This window comes from Euprymna scolopes, chromosome 14, assembly GCF_053919585.1.
Source record: "Euprymna scolopes isolate OS-2025 chromosome 14, ASM5391958v1, whole genome shotgun sequence".
Lineage (NCBI taxonomy): Eukaryota > Metazoa > Mollusca > Cephalopoda > Sepiida > Sepiolidae > Euprymna > Euprymna scolopes.
Genome location: NC_136495.1, coordinates 46,071,687 through 46,094,196, shown reverse-complemented (window position 1 = coordinate 46,094,196; position 22,510 = coordinate 46,071,687). Strand labels below are relative to the sequence as shown.

Here is a 22,510-nt window from a genome sequence, read left to right as displayed (position 1 = left end):
ATAACCTTCTTAGTGACACACAATATGGTTTCCATTCTGCTAGATCTACAGCAGATGTGCTTACAGTTATATCTCATAGGATTAGTGAATCGCTCGACAGAGGCAACCTTTCTAGGGCAATTGCTCTTGACATATCAAAGGCCTTTGATAAGGTATGGTTTACTTCACAAGTTCTCCAGCTGTGGTATAGCTGGAAATTTCTTCTCAATTATTAAATCCTTTCTTTCGGATAGGTTCATAAGAGTAATAGTTGATGGGCAGAAATCAGAAGCTCACAGTATTAATGCTAGAGTCCCACAGGGTTCCATCCTGGGTCCAACTTTCTTCCTGATTTACATTAATGATCTTCCAAATTACATCCTTCGTAGAAGACATTTATGCTGATGACGCTACTATCTATGATAGCACATCTAAGATCGTAAATGACTAAGTTCTCTCCAATTTTCTCTCCTCTGATCTTGAGCACGTGTTACAATGGGGAAAGGAGTGGCTGGTTACTTTTAATGCATCTAAAACCAAACTTCTATCTTTACATCATCAACGTTCTAATCCCCATCAGGCATCAATTGAAATGAATGGCTCTCGTCTTGGGGAGGCCTCATATTTTGATAAGCTTCTGGACTTGACCATTACTCCTGATCTGAAATGGAACACGTACATTAAATCTGTTGCCAAGGCCGCTGGAAAAATGGTGAGATCCCTCTATCGATCCAGTAGATATCTTACTGCTGACGCAATTCTCTATCTATATAAGAGCCAGGTACGTCCAAGGATGGAGTACTGTTGCCACATCTGGGAAGGAGCTGCTAGAAAGGACTTGTCCTGCCTTAATAGAGTCGAAAATAGACTTTGTAGCCTTGTAGGAGATATCCTTTTCTCTTCTCTGCAACCTCTATCTCACAGATGTTGCGAGTTTGTCTCTGCTTTATCGTTATTTTCATGGCAAGTGCTCAATTGAGCTTCAGTCTATGGTCCCCTCTCGCCAAACTTTTACAAGAAACACTTGTCTAGCTGAAAACACTATCAATAATTCCCTCCACACTTTATCTGTGCCTAAACCTAAATGTAGATTCCATGAAAAAAGCTTCTTTCTTAGAACTGCATGCCTGTGGAACTGTCTTTCGTTTTCCTGCTTTCCAACTACAATCTGGTTGTCTTCAAGTCCAACGTAAACAAGTACTTGATGAGCCGTTCCACTTAAGTTAACAAATTTACCTAATTTCTATTACTAACAATTACTATATCGTTCAATTGACTACTGTATACTCTTAACCCTTATCCTCGAGTGGTCTCTGAGCCTTGATAAGTGGTGATGCCTGTGTAAAAAAAAAAAAAAAAAAAAGTTATACCCAGAAATTCACAAAATGTTATTTTTTATATTGGAAATTTTCTTCAATAATCAGACATTTTAAATCGTCTGCTTATTTATGGATTGATATAGCTTGATCATGTGACTAGGGATCACATGACTTCATTTTGAATAATTTTTTATTTATATTTCAGATGGAGAATTTTCATTATTCTCAACTTGGTTATTTTATCAACTTGGTTATTACATTTTGATCGTTTTGGGCTTCAAACTCTGTAAAGTTGGCTTAGAAGTATTTTAATTATCTCCCTTGCATTTTTATCAGAGTTATTACCCTTGGATTTATTCTGACTAATGAGAATGCAATTGTATGCAAGAGTCTGAAATCTGTTTCACCTATGTATGGAATTACGATGAGATTTCTGCCTCTTTTCTAGGGCATCTTTCAAAGCCGTTGAATATGGTCTGACCGACTGTCCATTTTTGAAAGGCCTTTAAAAACGATGACGCTGTATCAGATAGTAATAGTAATTGCCTAGATTCCTAGACCACAAACAACACAAAATAAGTGTTTACTTACAGCTTTCACATTGTCTCTGACCTCCTAAACATGTTCTTTTCTCATTGTATTTCGGACAGTAATGATTTCCTTCTTTAATTTTAATATCTGTTGTCCCCTTGTATTATAATGTGTATCACGTTACATGTTTCTGTTGTTTTTTATGATTTTCTCTTTGAATAAATATGCATGTAAATCCAACTGTTTTTTCTCTATTGTCCTTTCCTCTGTCTTCTGACACATGCTAATCACTTGTGTAGGAGCTCTCATGCCTATGTTGCTAAGAATGTAAAAGTTAGAATATTAAAAAAAATTGTAGCTTTATGCTATCATACAATTTTTAGAGTACATCATTCGCATTTCATGTGACATTTTTCTTAATTTTAACTTGTTAAATCGTTTTGTGCAAGATTGAACTTCGAACCTCAAGAAAATTTGTACACTAAGTCTTCTCAGCCATGTGTCTGTTGGGAATGATTTCGAGTTCAACACAACTCCCCTCCTGAAGAAGGCTATAGAGTAAAATGGTCGAAATGTGAGAACAATAACCAAGATGAGAAAACCGATCTAAAAATTTTAATAAAATTATGTGACCGCTTCTCTTATGCCTATTTGTTGCCTCTATGTGACTTACATAGTATTATATTTTATTTTTAGATTTACTATTAGCCTATAATTTATTAAAATAAAAAAATTGCAATGAAATGAAGTAATCTTTGAAAACCCTATTAAAAAGAAATAATTTGTTTACAAAATTGAAGCCATCAGATTCCATTTCAGTTTCTTCATAAACAAATTAGTCATTTTAATCTTTTAATAATTTTAAATAAAAAGGATGATTATAACCCTTGGAAATTTGAAAGAAGTTTGGAAGTATTCAAATTGTCAAGTAGATTGTATCAAAACAAAAAGAAAAAAAAAAAAAGAAAACTTGCCGATAGCAACAACAATAATACAAATTTGATCAATAATCTTGATATGAACTCTACCAGTAACATCAATACAAACTCTAATGATTAGGCTGACACGAACTAAGAGCAACCTACAAAGTCACTAAGGAATGACTTATATCGTTCCTGGGCGAGTGTATTCTTGTACTTCATGGGATGTCTGGTGAGAGCACAACTGGCCTTAAAATTCTAAGTAAGACCTTATAAAAGATTAAAAGCTTTAGAAGTTATTTACATACAATAATTTTATAGATATTAACGTGTTTAACATAGTTGCAAAGTTAAGTTGTGTCAAGTCTGCGATGTACCAAATGGGTGACTTTGGGAATGTGATGTATGTGGGAAGATTATGACACCTCTCTACAATAGTGTCAAAAATATTATTTCTCTTCATATTTTTTTTTTACTAATTTTTATATACATTTATTTTTCAAGAGTAAAAATGGAATTCTTAAAATTTGTTATTGTTATAGTTTGTTGCTAAATGACAGTATTTTTTACTTTTGTTTTGTCGTAGGTGAAAGATAAATATGGTAATGAAGTGACAGAATTAGCTCGACCATTGCCTGTTGAATATTTGCTTGTTGATATTCCATGTGCGTTTCCTGTAAATCCAATCTACACTTTCTCAGATTCCATGAATAAAAATTTCCCAGTTGAAAATCGAGAAACCCTTGGAGAAATTCAAGTAAGTTCACTTTTATTTCACTTGCATCTTTGTGTCGCTTTTTTCTTTTTCAAGGATATGAGGTGTTTACTTTGATATTTTGAAAGTCAGAAAAGGGGAATTCGGCTTTTTCTTTGAATTTAGAAAATTCTTTTTTATTTATTTATTTATTTTTTTTTAGCAAAAACTTATTCCTGCTGAATCACTAGAGCTTTATTTATGTTTTTTATGTCCTTGTTTTTTTTTGTCATTTGGCTCAAATTTCATGTGTTATTGTCTTTATTCACCTGTCATACTTTTCATTGATGGAAACCACTAGACTTGTTGTCTCCATCAATTTACTACTTTGATATCTCATTATAATGTAACTTTTTTTTTTTTTTCAAGTATTGTAGGTTTCTCTGACTGTTTTCTTCCTATAACCTTGATCTTTTTTAAGACTAAGGTTATTAAGTATCTTCTGTCTTTTCAATGATCATCTTTCATTCTTGTTAGCTCCTGACATCAAGTGGCTTCATGCCTTGTTTGGAAACCCTCCCCTCTTCCCCCACGCCGCCCCTCCAATGCACAGACTGAATGAATACATCTATTCTTATTAGATTTCACAATTCACTGTGGCGGATTGATTGTGATTATCATATAATGATTTAAATTGTTATGGCAATGTTTGATCAGCATAGGAATGATTCGAAGACTCTGTTATATTCAATATATTTACAGATTAGTTATTAAGGCCACATCTCACATCTAACTAGTATTCCAAAGGGTCACCCATCAAAATAGATGATTTAATTGCTTCCCACTGCTGCAGAATGTGGCATATAAGGCCAGAAGATGGGGAAAACTACCTGCCTGGAAAAGAAATTTTGATTAGGTGCGAGAATGGTTGAAAATGGCCCTGTTGACATTCCTCTGTAAGTGCATCTCAGATGATCAACTATATATCCTGAAGGAGGTAATATCTGGGTTGATGAATCCTAGGACCGAACTGAAGCATTTCTTATTTTGACAAAAAAGGTTTACTAAGTATGTGGTAATAATTAGCAAGTTCAAGACGAGTCAAAAAAGCCAACCAACAGTATACGTTGTTCGATTTTACAGTCAGAAACAAATTGTGCCTACTTTTTTTTATAGACTAATAGATTTATTATTGTATTGTAGTTTTCTGGTCAAAATTGAATTGTGCTAATTTTCTTCCTCTTTTTTTCCTCTTCAGGATTTCAATGCTTTAACGCAATACATGGCAGAGTTCTCTCCCTCTCAATTCCTTCAAGCCATGTCAGACTTTCATCTATTGATATTTCTCGATTCTTGTGATATGTTACCTCTCAAGGTAAGAATTAGCTATTGTCATTCTTAATATGATTTTTTTTTTCTGAGGTTTTTTTAAAAAAAAATTTTTCTGATGAACACAAATTTTAGCTTTGCAATATAATGAGAGTTGATCTTATCTCTTTCCTGCAACATCTTTTCTAATAAAGCGATGTTGCTAGTCTTTTTGTAATCTATCAGTATTTCCATGGTAGATAGTCAATTGAATTTTAAGCTGAGTACAAAGACTTTCTCAGCAAGAACTTGTCTTCTACTAAAATTGCAAAGAAGTTTTTTTTCTGGATCTAAAATCAAACAAATTGCATGAACAAATTTTTTTTGCAAGAACTTCCCATCTCTGGAAAATATTAATGTGAGAATGTTTCCCTACAGACTACAACATGGTTGTTATCAAGTCTAATATCATCAAATATATGTTATGTCATCCTGTGAATTTGTTCTATCATTCAACTTAAAATCTGACTAACTCTTATCTTCAAGTGGATTTTTGACCTTGGTCAATGGTGAACTATTAGTATATAAAATAATAAATTAGGAAAATATGCTTCTAGGAATGTGAGTTTTTAGCTAAAAGTGAACGCAAATTTTGTACAACTATTTTTAATTAGTTTGATTCTGTTCACATTTGCACGAATCTTTCTAGAATCGGGTACTTACAAGAGGGACCACATCTGAAGGATGCCGAGATACTTGAGTGAAAATGATGCAATGGAAGCAACTGGATTCAAACCATGCACAATCAGGTTGGCAATCCACTTCACAACAGTTGCCTTCCAGTTTTCAGCTAATTATTCTTTTTATCACTTTTGAAAAGAAATAGGTTTCTGCCAGTTTTTAGTTAATTGTCAGAAATCTATTTAAAAAAACAAACCGATAAACTATTTTTAACATTTTTATAAAAACCATTGCATTATGACTAATGGTAGTTGATGCTTTCACTTACTACAGTGCTCAAATCAAGATGTGAAGCATATGTAGTCAATCGTGGGCAAACTAGTTGTATTATTGCTCGTCAGTGTGACCAGACAGGTAAAGTGAGGATCGACACTTGAACATCTAGTTGATAGGTTGCAATTTTAACTATTCGGCAATAAGGCACAAGTCACAAGTGAGCAAAATCTGAATGTTTGTATAAACACGTCAACTACTAAAAAGTGCTCTATTCATTTTTACAAAGAGCTTTAATCAATAGATTCAAGTGGGATATAGAATGATCCCCTGAATCTTTTGGAAGGTAAATCTGAGTAGAAAGCTCAATATAAAGTACAGAACAATATTATTAACTAGTAAATATATGTGATTTTTAGCTGTCTTTGTTCCTTATGGACTCCGAAACTGCTGGGCTGCTATTTTTTTTTTAAATTTCACACAAATGTACTTAATGTGTCTGGGAGTGTTCTTAGATAGGTTTTGTATCGGAATGCCTCTATTAAGTATGGAAATTGATAATTGAAAAAATCCGATTAAAGAAGGAAAAATCTGATTTTGACCAAAGTTAACACCATTATACAGCCTAACATCACATTTGAGAAGTCTTATCACTGCACAAGCAGAAAGGCTTTGTGTATAAAATCAACACTAGATTCTTTGATAAGATAGGAGTGCGTTGAAAATGAATGTTTCTGTTTAGAGCACAATTAAACCATCATATTGACTTTTGCATTTTAAACTTTAACTCAAATTATTATGTAAAAAAAATTACTCTATAAAATCAACAGTAGATTCTCTCCAGTGTTATGTAGACTACAATGTATTGTGGATTAAGTTACTGCGATGAGGCATGTGAAGCTTCCACCTGGTAGAATGTGGTATGTCCCTGACTAGAGCAGGCAATCAATTGATTTGATTGAAAAAAGACAATTTCATTGATTTCGATAACAATAAAATTATTGGAAGTGTAGAACATTCGTTGATCCTCATTCAACCTGGGCAACACTGTATCTCCCAGCTAGTATACTATTCATACTACTAAAGGAAGAGACAAAACTGCCCCCTTCTAAAAAAAAAACCCCCCAAAACTAATACCTGGTAGGATCCTCCTCTCTCTCTCTCTCTCTCTCTCTCTCTCTCTCTATATATATATATATATATATATATATATATATATATCTATATATATATATATATATATATATATATATATATATATATATATAAAGGCAAAATGTGTGTGCAGCACATTTTATGTATGTCTGGCAAAGGTTTTTTTCGTCGGGCTTCTCAGTGGGGGGGGGGAGTTTACAGTTTCTTAGAACTTTTTATATACCGTCTGAATCATAATATCAAGGATTTGCGAACGCGCGTCCCGTCTAGATTTACTTACATTGACTTTTATAAAAATCGCGCTATTTCGCTGTGTCACCTGTTTGTTCAGCTTTTTAGTATAAATAAAGTAAAACTAAATTGAATCGGTGCATGTTCTTGGCTTTTGCACGGGTCCAGAAAGCAATCAGCTTTTGATCAATGTGGTAGAAACCGTCATATCAGACAATTGCTTTCATTTGGACACCCCCATTTTTTATGGGGTGCTGGGTTTCAACCCAACATCTTGGTGAAACAAAACCAAAACAAACTTGATTGCGGGATTGATGTTTAACTTAATTCACTTTTTAGTTAAGTCATCACGCTTTTTTTCACTTTCGCCTCAAGGATTCGGGTTCGAGCATACCTCCCTTCCCCAAACTTTTTTTTTCAAATACCTGGGCACTGGCAGACAGTATTGATTGTATCACGTTCGTTTTTTTAATTGTTTTTTTTTTTTCCCAATTTCTTTTTTAGAAGTTTTAACATTGTTTTTTTTTTTTTTTAATAATATTTAAACAGGGTTATTACTTTGCTTTGTTTTGATTTTACACCCCCCTCCCCACCACACACACCTCTAAACACCCGGACAATGCTGAGTACCCCTGCTAGTCCTCTATAAAAGTGAAAGGTAATGCCTGTGAGTATGGCAGCATGGCAACTGAAAAGAGTTTACATTACTACCCCTTCTCCGAAATTGACCCCATTTCTATAAAAACAAGAGGTAATTCCTGACAGAATGATTTTTGACAAAACTATTCATCCCCATTTAAATATAACACAATAATAAATTAAATCAGGGCTTTCTTTTTTTCATTTAGAAATGCTTAGTTATAAAAAATTTTTTTTGTGGGTCCTTGTTCTTTTGGCTGAGATTAAAATGTAGTATCAATTCTATGTGACGTTAGATGTTTTACTATCAACAAAATTGTGTATTATATAAGAACATATGACAATGCAAATTAGAAATGTATATTACAGAATAATTTATTAAAAGCTGAAGTAAATATGCAATTTAAGAATAGCCAAAGTTAATTGTAGATGTTTCTAGATTACTATATATACAAAAACGTTTATGTTGTATCGTAGAATTAAATGAGCCATTTGATATTAATATAGTTAGGATAGCTGGAAAAACTTTTTGCATTTATTCATTCAGATAAGAATCTATGGAAAAAAAGATCTCGATGCTTCATGATAGTTTTGTAATAATTTATTTCGACTATACGTTGAGATTTAGTCACAATTACTGTATAAAAAAGTGTATTTATATATTAGTTTTTATGTCAGGGTAATTCCTAGTAGATAGATTACATTTTGCAGAGATGAAATATTAAAATGAAACAACATATGCTGGTTTATTATTTGCCAAGTAAAGAAAACAATTGCCTCAAATTGCTAATTGAAAACTAACAGCAATATCAATATTTATTGGTCAATTGAAAATGTGAACATACCTTTTGTAAAGGTTTGTTTTAAAATTGTTAAAGATGTCTTTTCACTTTGGGTTTGGTGAAAAACTTTATAACTCAGCACTTTGTATAAACAAAAAGGAATTTTTTTTCATGCTTAAGCTATTCAACCATTTTGTTCATTTTCCATCAGTAGAATGCTTCAATCTTACTTGAAAATTATTGCAATTTCTAATACACTCATATATTTGTCAGTTTGGTTGTCTTTCCTTTTGCCTTTAAGGGTTACGTGGATTGGCTAAAAGCATACCCAACCTTTGCTCTTTTAGGGATCAAGTGAGCCAGTCTATATCTACAGAAACTCTGCCATTTTCAATATTCTGGTTGACATTGGTTAACAGTGACTACCTGTTTGTAACTGTTGAAGCTTAAGTGTGGCAACTTGCTACTAAAAGACTTTTCACAGAACATAAGTTTCAAGAATGTTCTTTCTGTATATTTACCTTTTATTGTTTCACATATTATTCATTACTTACCAAAGTAAAATTAATATACATGTTTGTTCCTTTTCTTCAAAAGCTGTCATTCTCAATTCAACTTTCACTGCTTATCTTGGAGTCCATATCCTTTTTTATCTTGAATGAAAATTGAACTTTCTTTTGGGATAAAAATCTACACAAAATTTCTGTTTTCATTTTCAAATGTATGTTTTAAAAACTTTTTTCGACATAAAAGTTTTTCTTTAACTTTTAAGCATATAATATCTCTATGTGAAAAGAAACATTTTCTATGTGTAATTTCAGTCAATCATTTCAACGTTGTTTCAAGCAATTAAGGCGAAGGATGATGAAATTGCTCTTCAGTTCAAAAAGAGCGAAGAATGGGCGACTGTGGAGATGATGATGGCACCACATGGTAAAACACATTTACTTATTGCTTTCACGTTACATTCAAATTATAACCTCATCATTTAAAAATAACTTATTTAAATAGTAATAAGCTAGCATTGTTACCTGGTATAACCTGGGGCATAAATAACAAAACAGAAGTTAAAAACGTCTGCATAACATATATGGTTAAAATAAACTTAATTTAAGTGCTTGAGTGGAAAGGAAAAAAAAGTTGTCCAGCAACAAATCACTATTGAGTTGATTTCTTGTCTTTGGTAAATATATTCCGAGTATGATTAGTTTTTAAACATATCTTCTACTTTGGGGAGAAAAAAAAACAGGGTGGGAAAAACGTTGGATTGCATTTTTTTTTATTTTATTTGATAGATCATCCTTTTATGGTAACATAATTATAATGGATGTCGATTAAGCCAAGTTTAAATCTATCACATTCACTTTTATTGTACTTTCATTCAGAAACATGATTCCTTTCTTGACACAACTATAGATCAAAATAGTAACACTTGTATTCAACTAATTGTATACAAATATTTCTTCAGCATTAAATTACACAAAAAAATGTTGATATATTCTAACATAAACTGACTATAATTCTTTTACAATATTAAAAAAATTTTCTTTAGAAAAGAATAAATTTTACATGAATAATTAAATTAAAGTGTAGTTATTGACTTATATGCATCTTCCAAAAAGCTTTGCCATATGCTTTAGAATAAAACTTTGCTGTTTATCATGGTTTTTGATCAATCTTTCGGTTGTCAGAAGCAGTATGTCATTAATTGTTCCTTATATGGTGATATGGTGGGCATATCTTTTTTGATGACCGTTTTCTTTATCTTTCTTTATAGAAATCTTTTTTATATGCTTCCTTTGCAATCTGGTAGCTGGGAAACCTATCTAAGCCACCTTTCTTTTTTCAAACAATATTGTTGATGGATCTGTTCATGTTAAGCTTTCCTTTTATCTCTGCTATCTCAATATGTTACCCCAAAGATAGTTCTGAAAAATTTCCTTTCAAAGACATTAAGAAAGGAAATTATTAATATTCATGAAATGGTTGATTCATAGGTAGAATATTAACGAGGCTTGAAAAATATTGTTTTAAAACATGTTTTAATTAGCTTGGTTAGATTTAATATTACATACTGTTTTATGAGATGTTTTAATAGTGCTAAGAAAAATACTGTTTTCATTGTTTTATAAGCAAAAGAAACCCATATCTGATTTTAGTGTATAAACTTTAGTTGTAGCCAGAAATTACTTTTGACTTGAGTTAAAATAACTTCAAAATTTGGCATTGCCATAGAGATAGCTATTTTTAAAAAAAAATCTATAATAAACAAAACATAGCCGGAAACAGTATTTTGACATTCAAGAGTACTTTTTATTCTTAGGTGTTTGAATTGCCGCATAAAATGTAATTTCTGGTTAGAATTAAATTTTATAGACAAAAGTCAAGTATTATAGTTCTCTTGAGCCAAAGAAAATCAATATTCTTTGACATGCAACTATTGTATTAATGAAGCAAAATATCAAAGTTTAAAGTTTTGTATGTTTGCTTATTTAGAATTATTAAATCTTTCATGAATAATTGTTAGATAGAATGCTAGCAAATCAGCAAATATATCAAACCTTTTGCTTGTCTTCAGTTATTAATCAATAGTTCAAACCTAATTTAAAACATACCTTGTTCTTCTTCGACTGATTTCTCAATGTTTATGTGTGATATTGTGATCTTGCTTAACTATGGACAATCTTGCAGCTGTAATCAAATGTCTGTTTAATTCTTTGTATGCTTATTTATTATTATATCAATCAACTCTACACGTTCTTAGGGAAGAAATTATTTATTTTGCCATTTTTGTTTTGTTGGGCTCAAAAGCAAAAAAAAAAAATGCACATAAACACACTTAGAAATGCATGACAGTGTTAATTTTAATGCTCTTCAAAATATCTTAAACTAGTTTTTCCAGCATAGTTACAAAACTAACAGAACTTCACTGAAATCAACCATTTGATGTAATTTTTTTTAAATTCGAGCACTGATTTACTTGAAAGATTACCTACCTGAACCCTTTTCTGTACAGACAGTAATCTTTTGACTAAATACCATATTTATTTACTGGTGCTACCAGATCAGGCTGTCTATTGGCTTCCTGAAACGAAATGCACCTACATTGATTTTCTGTTTTTGTTTTCTATTCTCTATTGTAAAACTTAATTATGATCTACAAAACAAAAACAACAACCCCCTTCCCCTCCCCTCTCCTTTTCCTTCCCTACTTTCTAACCACGTGCCCCCCCCCTCCCCATTTTGTTTTTGCCCTGTTGGTAGGGCACTAGAATCAGCTGACTGCCCCCCTGCAGAGGGTAAAAATCCCTCAATGGGGCAACCAGTTAGCCGTGGGTTGCTACCCGTAATGCCTTAGGACGTGATCCTGGTGATTGAGCTAACCTAGACCTGGGTGCATAAAAGTCTAGGCACTGCAACACATTACTTCGGCCCTTACTTCGGCTAGACAGGCGGTCGGAGAGGCCCGATCCGACCAATCGGCCAGTCACGCCAAGCCCTAGCACTTACACCCAAAGTACCAACTACCACAACAAAGAATGAAACTTAAAGGTACTCCCATCTTTTTTTATTTTTATTCCCCCACTACAAAAAATAGGCAAACCAAGTAAGTGTTAGAAGGCGGTGGCAAGGGTCAATCAATTGGAAAGACCAGAACTCAACACTCCATCTGAACAAATGTATTTTTGAGGACATATTGAACAGAAAATATAGAGCTTGAGAACTCCTTACCAAAAGAGTATATCCTCCACGTAGCCCCGACGTAGTCAAGGCGAATGGGTTTCCCCCTATGCCCCAATTTTGGACTCCGAGGTGGGTAGGGAGCGTGGTTGTTGAAAAATAAATCCCAAAATCCATGGCTGATAAAAAAAAATGCATCCCCCTCAAAACCCTTAAAAGAAAACATTCCTCTAACTCTGATCTCTCAAGCTCAGACGAAGAACAAAAATTAAAAACTAGAAAAACCGTTCCAACTATAGACGAAGGAAACTTCCCACAATTCTTGGTTATTGAATTAATCGAAAATAAAAAAATTGGAAATTTATCACCTTTTCTAATAGAAAAGACATTATCCACAAAAGGTAAAATAAAAATGATCAAAAAAGAGCTGGAAATCTACTAGTTGAGGTAACCAATCTTAGAGATGCTCAATCTGTACTCAAAATGGAGAACTTCCATGAGTACAAGTGCAAAGTCTTTCCCCATAAAACACTAAACACTTTGAAAGGAGTAGTTCGAAGTTATGAACTATCGCTAGTAAATGAAGAAGAAATAAAAACCGAATTAGAAAAACAAGGAGTAATCAACCACATTCGCATAAACAAAAAGAAACAATAAAATAATAACCACCAACACATGCATATTAACGTTTAACAAACCAACAATACCTAAAGAAATAAAAATAGGCTACTTAAATGTAAAAGTAGACCAATATATCCCAGCTCCATTAAGATGTTTCCATTGCTTAAAATATGGACATCATAAAGAAGCCTGTAAAGGAATAAAAATATGCGGAAAATGCGGCAACAAAGAGCCTGACCACAACGCAAACTCCACTCTGACCCAACCTTACAGATTGAAGGCAAAAAAATTCCATTCGTAAACGAACACAAGCACCTGGGAATCAGTTTTAACAAAAAACTAAATTTCATTCCACACATCAATCACATCAAAACCAAATGTAATAAAACATTACAACTCCTACAAGTCATCGCCCATACAGATTGGGGAGCTGACAAGAACACACTACTCAAACTATATAGAACATTAATTAGATCAAAAATAGATTATCGTAGCTTCATATATCAATCCACCAGAAAGTCATATCTAAAAACCCTCAACACAATATGCTAATCCGGACTAAAACTAGCACTAGGAGCATTTCCAACCTCCCCTGTAGAAAGCCTGTATGAAGAAGCACATGAAACTCCTCCAATGCTTAGAAATCAAAACCTTGGTCTAAAATACTACACAAAACTTCCAGCCAACCCCACAAACCCAGCACACAATAGCACTTTAAATCCAAACTGTAAACACCTTTTCGACCAAAAAGAAAATGCAATCAAAACCTTTGGACTTAGAATAAAATCGATTTCCAAAGAAGCAAATCTACCCATAACCAAAATTCATGAAACTGTCCTACTCAAAACCCCTCCCTGGAAAATCGTATCCCCTAACATCGACCTAAGTTTAAGTAAATATGAAAAGAAACATACTCATCCAATAACTTATCATGATGATCTCGATAAAATCAAAGAAAAGTATCCAGACCACACACACATCTATACAGATGGGTCTAAACAAAATAACGCAACAGCCAGTGCAGCAATACTCAATAAATCAATAAAAAAACAATCAAACCTCCAAAAAGAAACCGCAATATTCAGTGCTCAAATACATGCTCTAATCCTAGCTCTCAAACTCGCCTCCAATAACAAAAAAAAAACAAATTTATAATCCTTTCAGACTCCCAATCTACTCTAAAAGCTATTAAAAATAAAAAGATGGACAACCCCCTAATCGCAAAATTACTCCAAAAATTAACTGAATTAAACAGTAAAAAAGAAATCATTTTCTGATGGATACCGAGCCATTCCGGTATTAAAGGTAATGAATTAGCAGATTCAGCAGCAAAAAACGCCTTAAATCTCCCAATCGATGCAAATTTTAAAATTCCATACATAGATCTAAAAAGATGTATCAACGCATATACAACAGAGAAATGGCAAACCTACTGGAATGAACACCCTAACAATAAACTTCACAAAATCATGCCAAAAATCAAAAAACAAGAACAAAATACGAAGCTAAACAGAAAAGAAGAAGTCAAACTAACAAGAATAAAAATAGGTCATACTCACTTAACCCAATCATATCTCCTAAAAAAAGAAAAACAACCAATCTGTATACCTTGTCAAACACCACTCACAATCAAACACATATTAATTGAATGTACTGATTTTGTAACGGTAAGAAATTGATTCTACAAAGAAAACAATATTAAAGAGTTATTTGATAAAAACAATCCCCACACCATACTCTCATATTTTAAAAAAATTGGCCTTTATAAAATTTTTTTAAAAAGAACCCTTTATACAACGGTCCTGGATATGACCTAAAACTATATCCGATGGTGAGGCCCCACCTTGCGGGCTTTGGAGAGTGTGGGGCCACCTTTTAAATGCCTTTGCTCCCAGGTCCTCTCTGATCCGGAGTGGTAGTACCTGTTAGGGTCCCAACTATGGGTTAAATAGAATCCTACTTAAAAAACAAATATACTCCATTAAAAAATCGTTCCTCAAAATCACTAGATTCGGCATTAAATAATCTGAAAAGGGTTGATATGCCGTAAAACAAAAACAACCAATCATATTTATTTACAAAGTAATCTTCAATCACAAAAACTGACTATGAATGACTGATAATTTCTTGAAAATTATAAAAAATTTCTATTGTCATTTTTAAATAACTGTACCTACCTAATGTTATCTACAAGATTTTTTATTTGAATTTTTGTTCCACTTGATCATTTCAGTTCGAAAGTGATTTTAAAGCCTTTACAGTGTCAATTGATAATTAATTTCTGGACAGAATTAAAGTTTATAGATAAAAGTTGATTGATTCTGTATCCCTAAACCAAAATCTCAACTTTAAGAACATGAAAAGTTTTGTTTTCTGAAGAATAACGGTTTTTGGCATATGGATACAATATAATTGTAGAAGTTCACCATACAATTGGTTCAATTAATGGCAGACCAAATAGTAATGTAAGCATTAAATTATTAAACTTAACTTTCAAAATGATATAAAAAAATTTCCAAAAGCAAAATAAAAATAAAAACACCTGGGCAATGTCAGGGTTAGGCACAGCTAGTATTTTATCTATGTTCATTCGTTATAATTGTTCTTTTTTTTTTTTTTTTTTTTTTGCCCTCTTTCTTCACGCAGAGAATGATTCTGGCAGTTCTGTAAGGGGAGCCGAAGCAAGCACAGGAACCCAAAGTTATGGAGCAGAATCCAATTTATGGACTTGTCTTCACTGTACTTTTATCAACCAGCCAAGCAAAGCAGTTTGTGAGATGTGTTCCCTGCCTCAGTGAATCACTTGCATCATCAGGCGACACCTCTTATGATCAGCTGATCTTACTTTATTTTTTTGGATGGGGGGAGTAGAAAGAGAGCGATGTAAGGACATATAATACAACATAAAAATATATGCCCTCCTCTTCTTTCCTCCCTTCCTTTCTTCTTCCTTCTCCTTCTTCTCCTCCTCCCTTACCCTTTGGTTTGCCAAAGTGTGTGGTCATTACTTTCAGAAACAACGGCTGTTAAACATCTTTATTGTCGGCGTGCACATGATAACAAATGAACAAATAAAGTATGCACACATGCAGTGCCAACACACATGCCCTTGTCCTCTTGTAACCGAACCACACTTACAATGCAGCAAATACACATATACATATTTTGCTATATGTATGTATGTATGTGATTTTATATATATGTGTGTGTATATATATATATATATATATATATATATATATATATAAACGTTTGTGTGTTTAATGTGAAATTTATTTCTGAAAATATGTATTGTTTTGCATTAAGCTGTTTTTTTGTTGATGCTATTGTTTGTGTGAGTAATACTACTAAACAAGTGATTTAGTCTTTGTAGTTGGATATACACAAAAAATACCACAAAGTACAAAATGAGACTTACAAAATTCGAGCCTGTACCTCAAATAACGAGCGTCCAACATAGGTATTGTCTTGGGCCACTTGTGTAACAAATCATGTCTAGAGAAAGCTGAAATTGTACAGATAACATTTAGGCAGTCCTACTTTTGAGGCATACGTTTGAATCTAGTACAAATCTCATTTTTCACTTTGTTTCTTTTTATATTCAGTCCCATGGATTAAATACTTATTATTTTTAGTAATATCACTTGCACAAACAATAATATTAATAAAGAAGAAGAAAAAAAACCAATGCATAAGCACACGCAAATATATATATATATATATATATATATATATATATGCATACACACACACACACACACATGATGGTGATAAGTTAAATCCATGTGTGTTATGTTCTAATTTAAAGTGTGTTTCTCGGCTAAAAATAATTTAATTCTTTTTATTTGACAAATAAATAAGTCTTATAAAAACATAAAATTATAGGTATTGTTATAATTTTAATATTTTTAGTATTCTTCTGCTCTTTATCAAAAAATGATTTTTTTTAATAATTGAATAAATATGAAACTGTTATAAAAAAAATGGATATGTTTATGTGTGTGAAACCTTCATTCTGTGTCTCAACAGACAAGTCAGTCCGCACAAAATCTCTTCAACGAATGACAAGGAAAATTAACTTTTTATAAAGTTAACATATGTGCATCAATCTCGTCATGAATTACCGTTAAGAGCAAATGATTCTGCTGCCAACAAAGTTACATTTCTCAGACTGTAAAATACGTTCACATGACATCAGAATTCAGACCTGATTTGTATTTAATTATAAGTGCTTCACAATACATTCATTTTTTTTAATTTTTGATAAAAGTAGAAGAATGCTCGAGATATTTTAAAGGTTAAATTCTACCAATACCTATAATTTTACATGCTTTCATTTTTTGTATAAGGTTGTTTTTTTTATTTGTGAAGAAATTTGTCATTTTCTATTTTCAACTGAGAAACTAAGTTATATAACAAAAGCATACAAAGATTTAACTTATATATATGATGATGAAAATTAACTTTGGACATTCACATCTTTTTTGTTATGTTTTTATGGAAAAAGATAAAAAAGAACGTCACCTCCAGATGAGATCAAACAGAAAATGAAGAAGTTTGGAGATTTTGTTTTTAAGATGAATTTTCAGCGCCTTGTTTTTTGCTTTTTTTTTTTGCTTTATGGTGCTGGAATTGTGGTCACGATATATTCTTAAGCCATTCTGTGGATGGAACATGTCTTTTCTTTGAAATCCCTATGGATTTTGACCTTTTTTTAATTAACCGTGTAGAACTGAATATTATTAGTTGCGTTCTTAATTAGAATTCCGCCATAAAAAACTAAAATGGTTAATTTTTTAAAATGCCTAATTTGTTGCATGGCTCTTCCAACAATTGTGATGAAATTTTATTTTTAAAATCTTTTATTTGCCTTTTAACTCGCTATATAATGTTACATATCTCAGCCGCACAAAACTATGGTCACTATTTTGACATTGCTGCATGAACAACAACACTTTTTCATAGTTTCTCTAGCTTGTTGGAAGATATCTATTTCAGAATTTAAAAAAAAAATATGATTCTAAAAAATTCTGAAAGTTTAAAATAATTTATTTTATAATTTTACAGAAAATAGATATTCTGTTTTTTAAAATCCTAAATTATTTTTAAAGTTAGAAATTATGAAAAGGGCGTTAAGAAATAGGTTTGTGAAACCTGAATAATGTGCAAAGGTAACTGACAGCCGTGACGTTATGTAGGAAGTAAAAAGCTAAATACAGGGTGATAAAAAAAAACAATGCCACTCATAAAATCTTTAAAAAAATTCACAATTCAACTTAAATTTGGTACAAATAAACTTCAGTCCTATACCCAACTTGTCCACGGAGTTTCAGTCACAAATGTCCAACTGTCTTTATTTTATCACTGTTCAATATTATCAAGGTATGCAGACCTGACTATGACTGATTTAGACTATGATGACTGTCTTTAGTTCAGGAATAATTTTGATAGACATTATCTTTGAAACTTTGTGGACAATTCAGGCATAGACTGTCATTTATTTGTAACAAATATTGGATTGCAGAAAAAAGCATTGTGAATTTTCTTATCGATTCCATAATTGGTACTTAAAAATTTATTTTTAGTTTTTGGATGAACAAGCATTAACCTATACAATAAAAACTACTTTGTTATTGAAGTGAACAGAGATTTTAAAGGCTTCTGAAAGTAGAAGTAGCCACACGAAATATTGGACTCCTTGAAAAATAATCAATTTTGATGGCGGAGTTCTAGTTAAGAAATGTCCATTATTTTGGCAATTGAAATTTAGCAATGCATTAGTCTCTACACATTTTTATTCTTTTCATTCAAAAGCAAAATTCCTGCTTCTCAAAAAAAAAAAAAAAAATGTCATCTTCTCCAAGAACTGATTAAAATTTGATCAAGTTGCCTATTCTTTCTTTCTTTTTTCACTCTTTCGTGCCACCAAATAAATATTTCAAACTAAAAACCCAATCTCTCGCATCTAAATTCATTTTAGATCAAGACTTAAAATTTCATAATTCTGCTCATGGAATTAATTTTCTTGAATAGAAAAAAAAAAGGGGGGGGGTTTAATGAGAAAAAAACCACAAAAGTTCTTTTTTATTTATGTTATTTGACTGATTTGTTTCCCTGAAATTGTCTTTCTATTTTCTCAAAAAAAAGTAGAGTCCAAGTCTGATTTATTTTCTCCCTTAGATGATGATTTTATGAATCATGTGAATAAAGAAAACGTTTTGAAGCCTTTTTTTTTTTTTCTAATATTTCAGCTATAATTATTACTTGTTTAAGTAAAGTTTTGCAATCTTTTGTTTTTGACTAATTTTAACTGAATTTTAACTCTTCATGACTCTAAATACAAAAAGAAATATTGCATTGCAGTAAATCGGAAGATTCCTACTGATATTTATATCAGACGGAACCAACCGTGAACCGTTAGGTCAGTATTTGTTCTATATATAGATTAAATATATAATTTCTTAACTTTGCCATTGATAAAACAGCAGCTGAAAGTTGACATGTATGGTTGCTGCTGTCACTGCAATTTTTAAGCAAACATATGTCTACAACTTTTGGTTACTACCATTCGTCTTTTATGATCTCGATGTTCAAATAAATCAATATATATTTCTTTGGCGTATGTAACTGCTGGTAGGAAATTAATCTCAAATAATTTATTTGGATTCGTACTTATATATGACCTATTTGCATTAAAAACAAGAGTTTAATATTTAGTATAAAATGTAAGCATCATGGTTTTATTTTCATATTATTTTTCTTTTTTAAAAGGAGAGGTAGTTTGCTTGAAGCTTTGTTGATAAAAAAATATATGTGTTTAAGAAGGCTGTTAGCAATGTAGAATACTGGAATGGTGAAGTGCCATGATGTATGAACAAAAACAGACAATTGAAAAAAAAACTGCATTTAAATTATAAATCTTTGTATATCTATTTTTCAAAAAATCTCTCACATATAAATTGGTAAATATGAACTTGTTGTTAAATATAACCAGGATGGTAAAATGTCTTTGATAATTTTCAGAGACCACTCTTTTCTAAAAAGTTTTTCTTGAAATCACAAGGCATAAAGTCATTTGATGTAAGAAACTAAAAAAAAAATATCACTTCAAGGTCAAAAACTAACCAATGATGTGTTAGATGAATATATTCTGACTAAAAAAACATTTCCCTCTTTGTCAGACACCTTGCTCATGGAATGTGAGGACTAAAGGACAAAATAAGAAAAGTGAGTTATGAGGTTGCCGAAAATAAACCCAAGTTTCACTTTCTACTATAATAATTTCCATATATCTATAAAAGTGAGAATTTGTGTGTGTGTGTGTGTGTGTGCAGACGTTTTATGTACAGACTTGAAATTTAGTATATAGGATATTCAGACATGTGGAAAACATTTTAATCTGTTTTCATCCGGAAAAAGGGCTGCTAAGGGGTCAAATTAGAAAAATTGGTATGTAGGCATTATCGGATTTTTATCTATTTGCTAACTGTTTCACGACTGTTCATGCATGAATAGTTTATATGACAGATGACTTAATAATAAGCAGTTTGAAAACATCTCTTAAAGATAGTGTCACGCTGATCTAATGGTTGTCATACTTGACTCACTGTCTTTAGTTTTTGGTTTCTATCTCAGCTTATATATTTTTCTTTTTTTTTTACTTACAAGAAGTGGACGGTTTAGAAAAAAACAATACTTGCATGCAAATGTCTCAGTTTCTGTGTTAATTAAAATATAATATTTATGCATATTTTTTGACTGGGCAACAACGGGTGGCCAGCTAGTAATTTAATAAAATTAATTTGAATATTTTATAAAACGGTAATGCTGTATAATTTTTTTGTTAAATGAAAAATCATTTTGTAATTATTTATTTATTGCTTTTTTTTTTTTTTTTCTGAAACTTCTGGTGCCATTCACATTAATCATAGAAAACTTTGTAATATTATTTATTTTCCCTATTTTTATTGGTTATGTTAAGTTATGGGGTGATGGATTCAGATCTTGACAACAATTATATTAAAGTCATATTTGATGTAATATTACGAAATAATGCTTTCAAAAGATATGACTGATTTCTCCTGTTCAATTTTTGCGCCACCCACACGGATGACTAATTATTATCCTCATATGCTCATATATCTTAATTACATACTAGCAGTTCAGCCGGACTTTGCTTGGGCCCTATGTACTGGTCATAACTTTATGTGCATATATATATATATATATATATATATATATATATATAATTAAAAAGTTTCGCTCATATCCAGGTAACCTACATGTAAAATTTCAAGTGTTTAGACCCAAAATTGGCGGAGGAGTTTGGTAGAATCTGCAAAGGCCAACTCTTTCAACTTTAACCTCTTGGCATCCAAATAAATATTCGCCCTAAAACTGATTAAAAAGCTTGTTGCATGTCTGAGTACCCTTTTTGTACAATTCAAAATCATTTGACCAAAAATTAGCTGAATAGTTTGCTAGAGACCGCAAAGGTCAAATCTTTTGAACTTTGACCTCTTTGTAGCCAAATTTTCGACCAAAAATCGATTAAAAAGCTTGTCTTATATTTGAATACACTTTATGTAAAATTTCAAGTGTTTAGACAAGAAATTGGCTGAGTAATTTAGTAGAGACCACAGAGGTCAATTTTTTAAGACTTTGACCCCAGTTTTGACCCCTTAACATTTATTGTTTTGAGCTCAAATCAAATTAAAAAGTTTGATCCATGATCAAGTAACCTACATCTAAAATTTCAAGTGTTTAGATCCAAAATTGACAGAGGAGTTTGGTAGAGTTTTCAAAGGTCAAATCGTTGAAGTTTGACCCCTTGACAGCTAAATTTCTGTCCGAAAACCGATTAAAAAGATTTTCCCAAATCTCAATACCCCTTATGTCAAATCTCGAGTCTGTAGACTGAAAATTGACAGAGTAACTTGGTAGGGAAATGTACACACACACAGACAGACAATTTCACTTTTATAGATATATAGATTATCTGTAACACAAATAAGTCACAAGAGTAGATAAACCAAACTAAATTGTTTTGAACTAAATTTTTGTTTCTTTTAAAAATCTTTTATGTCCTCAACAGTTGTTTGCCATTCATTTTTTTTTTTTTTTTTTTTTTTTTTTTGCCAATCTTGATGTATAACAAGCAAGATCCACACACTTTTTAGTTGTATACTATTCTGTGTTCAGGCCACAAAACATTTATTTTTTCCTTTCTCTTTGCAAAACTTAATCATGTTCTGCTAGGCAAAAATCAGAAACAATTTTGCTCTATAAAACAACCAAACCAAACACCATGAATAAATATTTGAAAATATAAGTAACTTGAAGCATAAAAACTTTTAACAAAATGACTAAATTTAGTATTAAATGACATGAAAAGTGTTGATATGCCATAAAACAACCAAACCAAATTGGAGCCTTATCACCTTAGGAATCATTTTTGGATTGCAGAATGTACTTCAAATCAACTTTCAATCAAATAGAACCCTTATCCTCGAGTGCCCCATCCCCTGCTCCCGGACCTTGATAAGTGGTGACCCCTATGTAAAAAAAAAAAAAAAAAAAAATTTCTAATTCTGTAGAAGCAACATCGATATAAATTTTATGAGGATAATCTTATTACAATAAAATTTTTGCTGAAAGGGTGTGTATATTTTGTCTGTATCATCAAGGAAATATATA

At 31.8% G+C, this 22,510-nt stretch overlaps 1 protein-coding gene across 2 annotated transcripts in view; it reads left to right on the top strand.

Moving 5' to 3' along the window:
• The window catches only part of LOC145292968 (nuclear protein localization protein 4 homolog), a 65,433-nt gene extending 49,515 nt beyond the window's left edge, over positions 1-15,918 (top strand). For both annotated transcript variants that reach the window (XM_080139201.1, XM_080139202.1), the window contains exons 11-14: positions 3,336-3,506; positions 4,702-4,818; positions 9,334-9,445; positions 15,461-15,918. In XM_080139201.1, coding sequence (XP_079995327.1) covers positions 3,336-3,506; positions 4,702-4,818; positions 9,334-9,445; positions 15,461-15,612 — 552 coding nt within the window. In that variant the 3' untranslated portion in view covers positions 15,613-15,918. The remainder of the gene's footprint in view (positions 1-3,335; positions 3,507-4,701; positions 4,819-9,333; positions 9,446-15,460) is intronic.
• Positions 15,919-22,510: the final 6,592 nt, after the last annotated feature.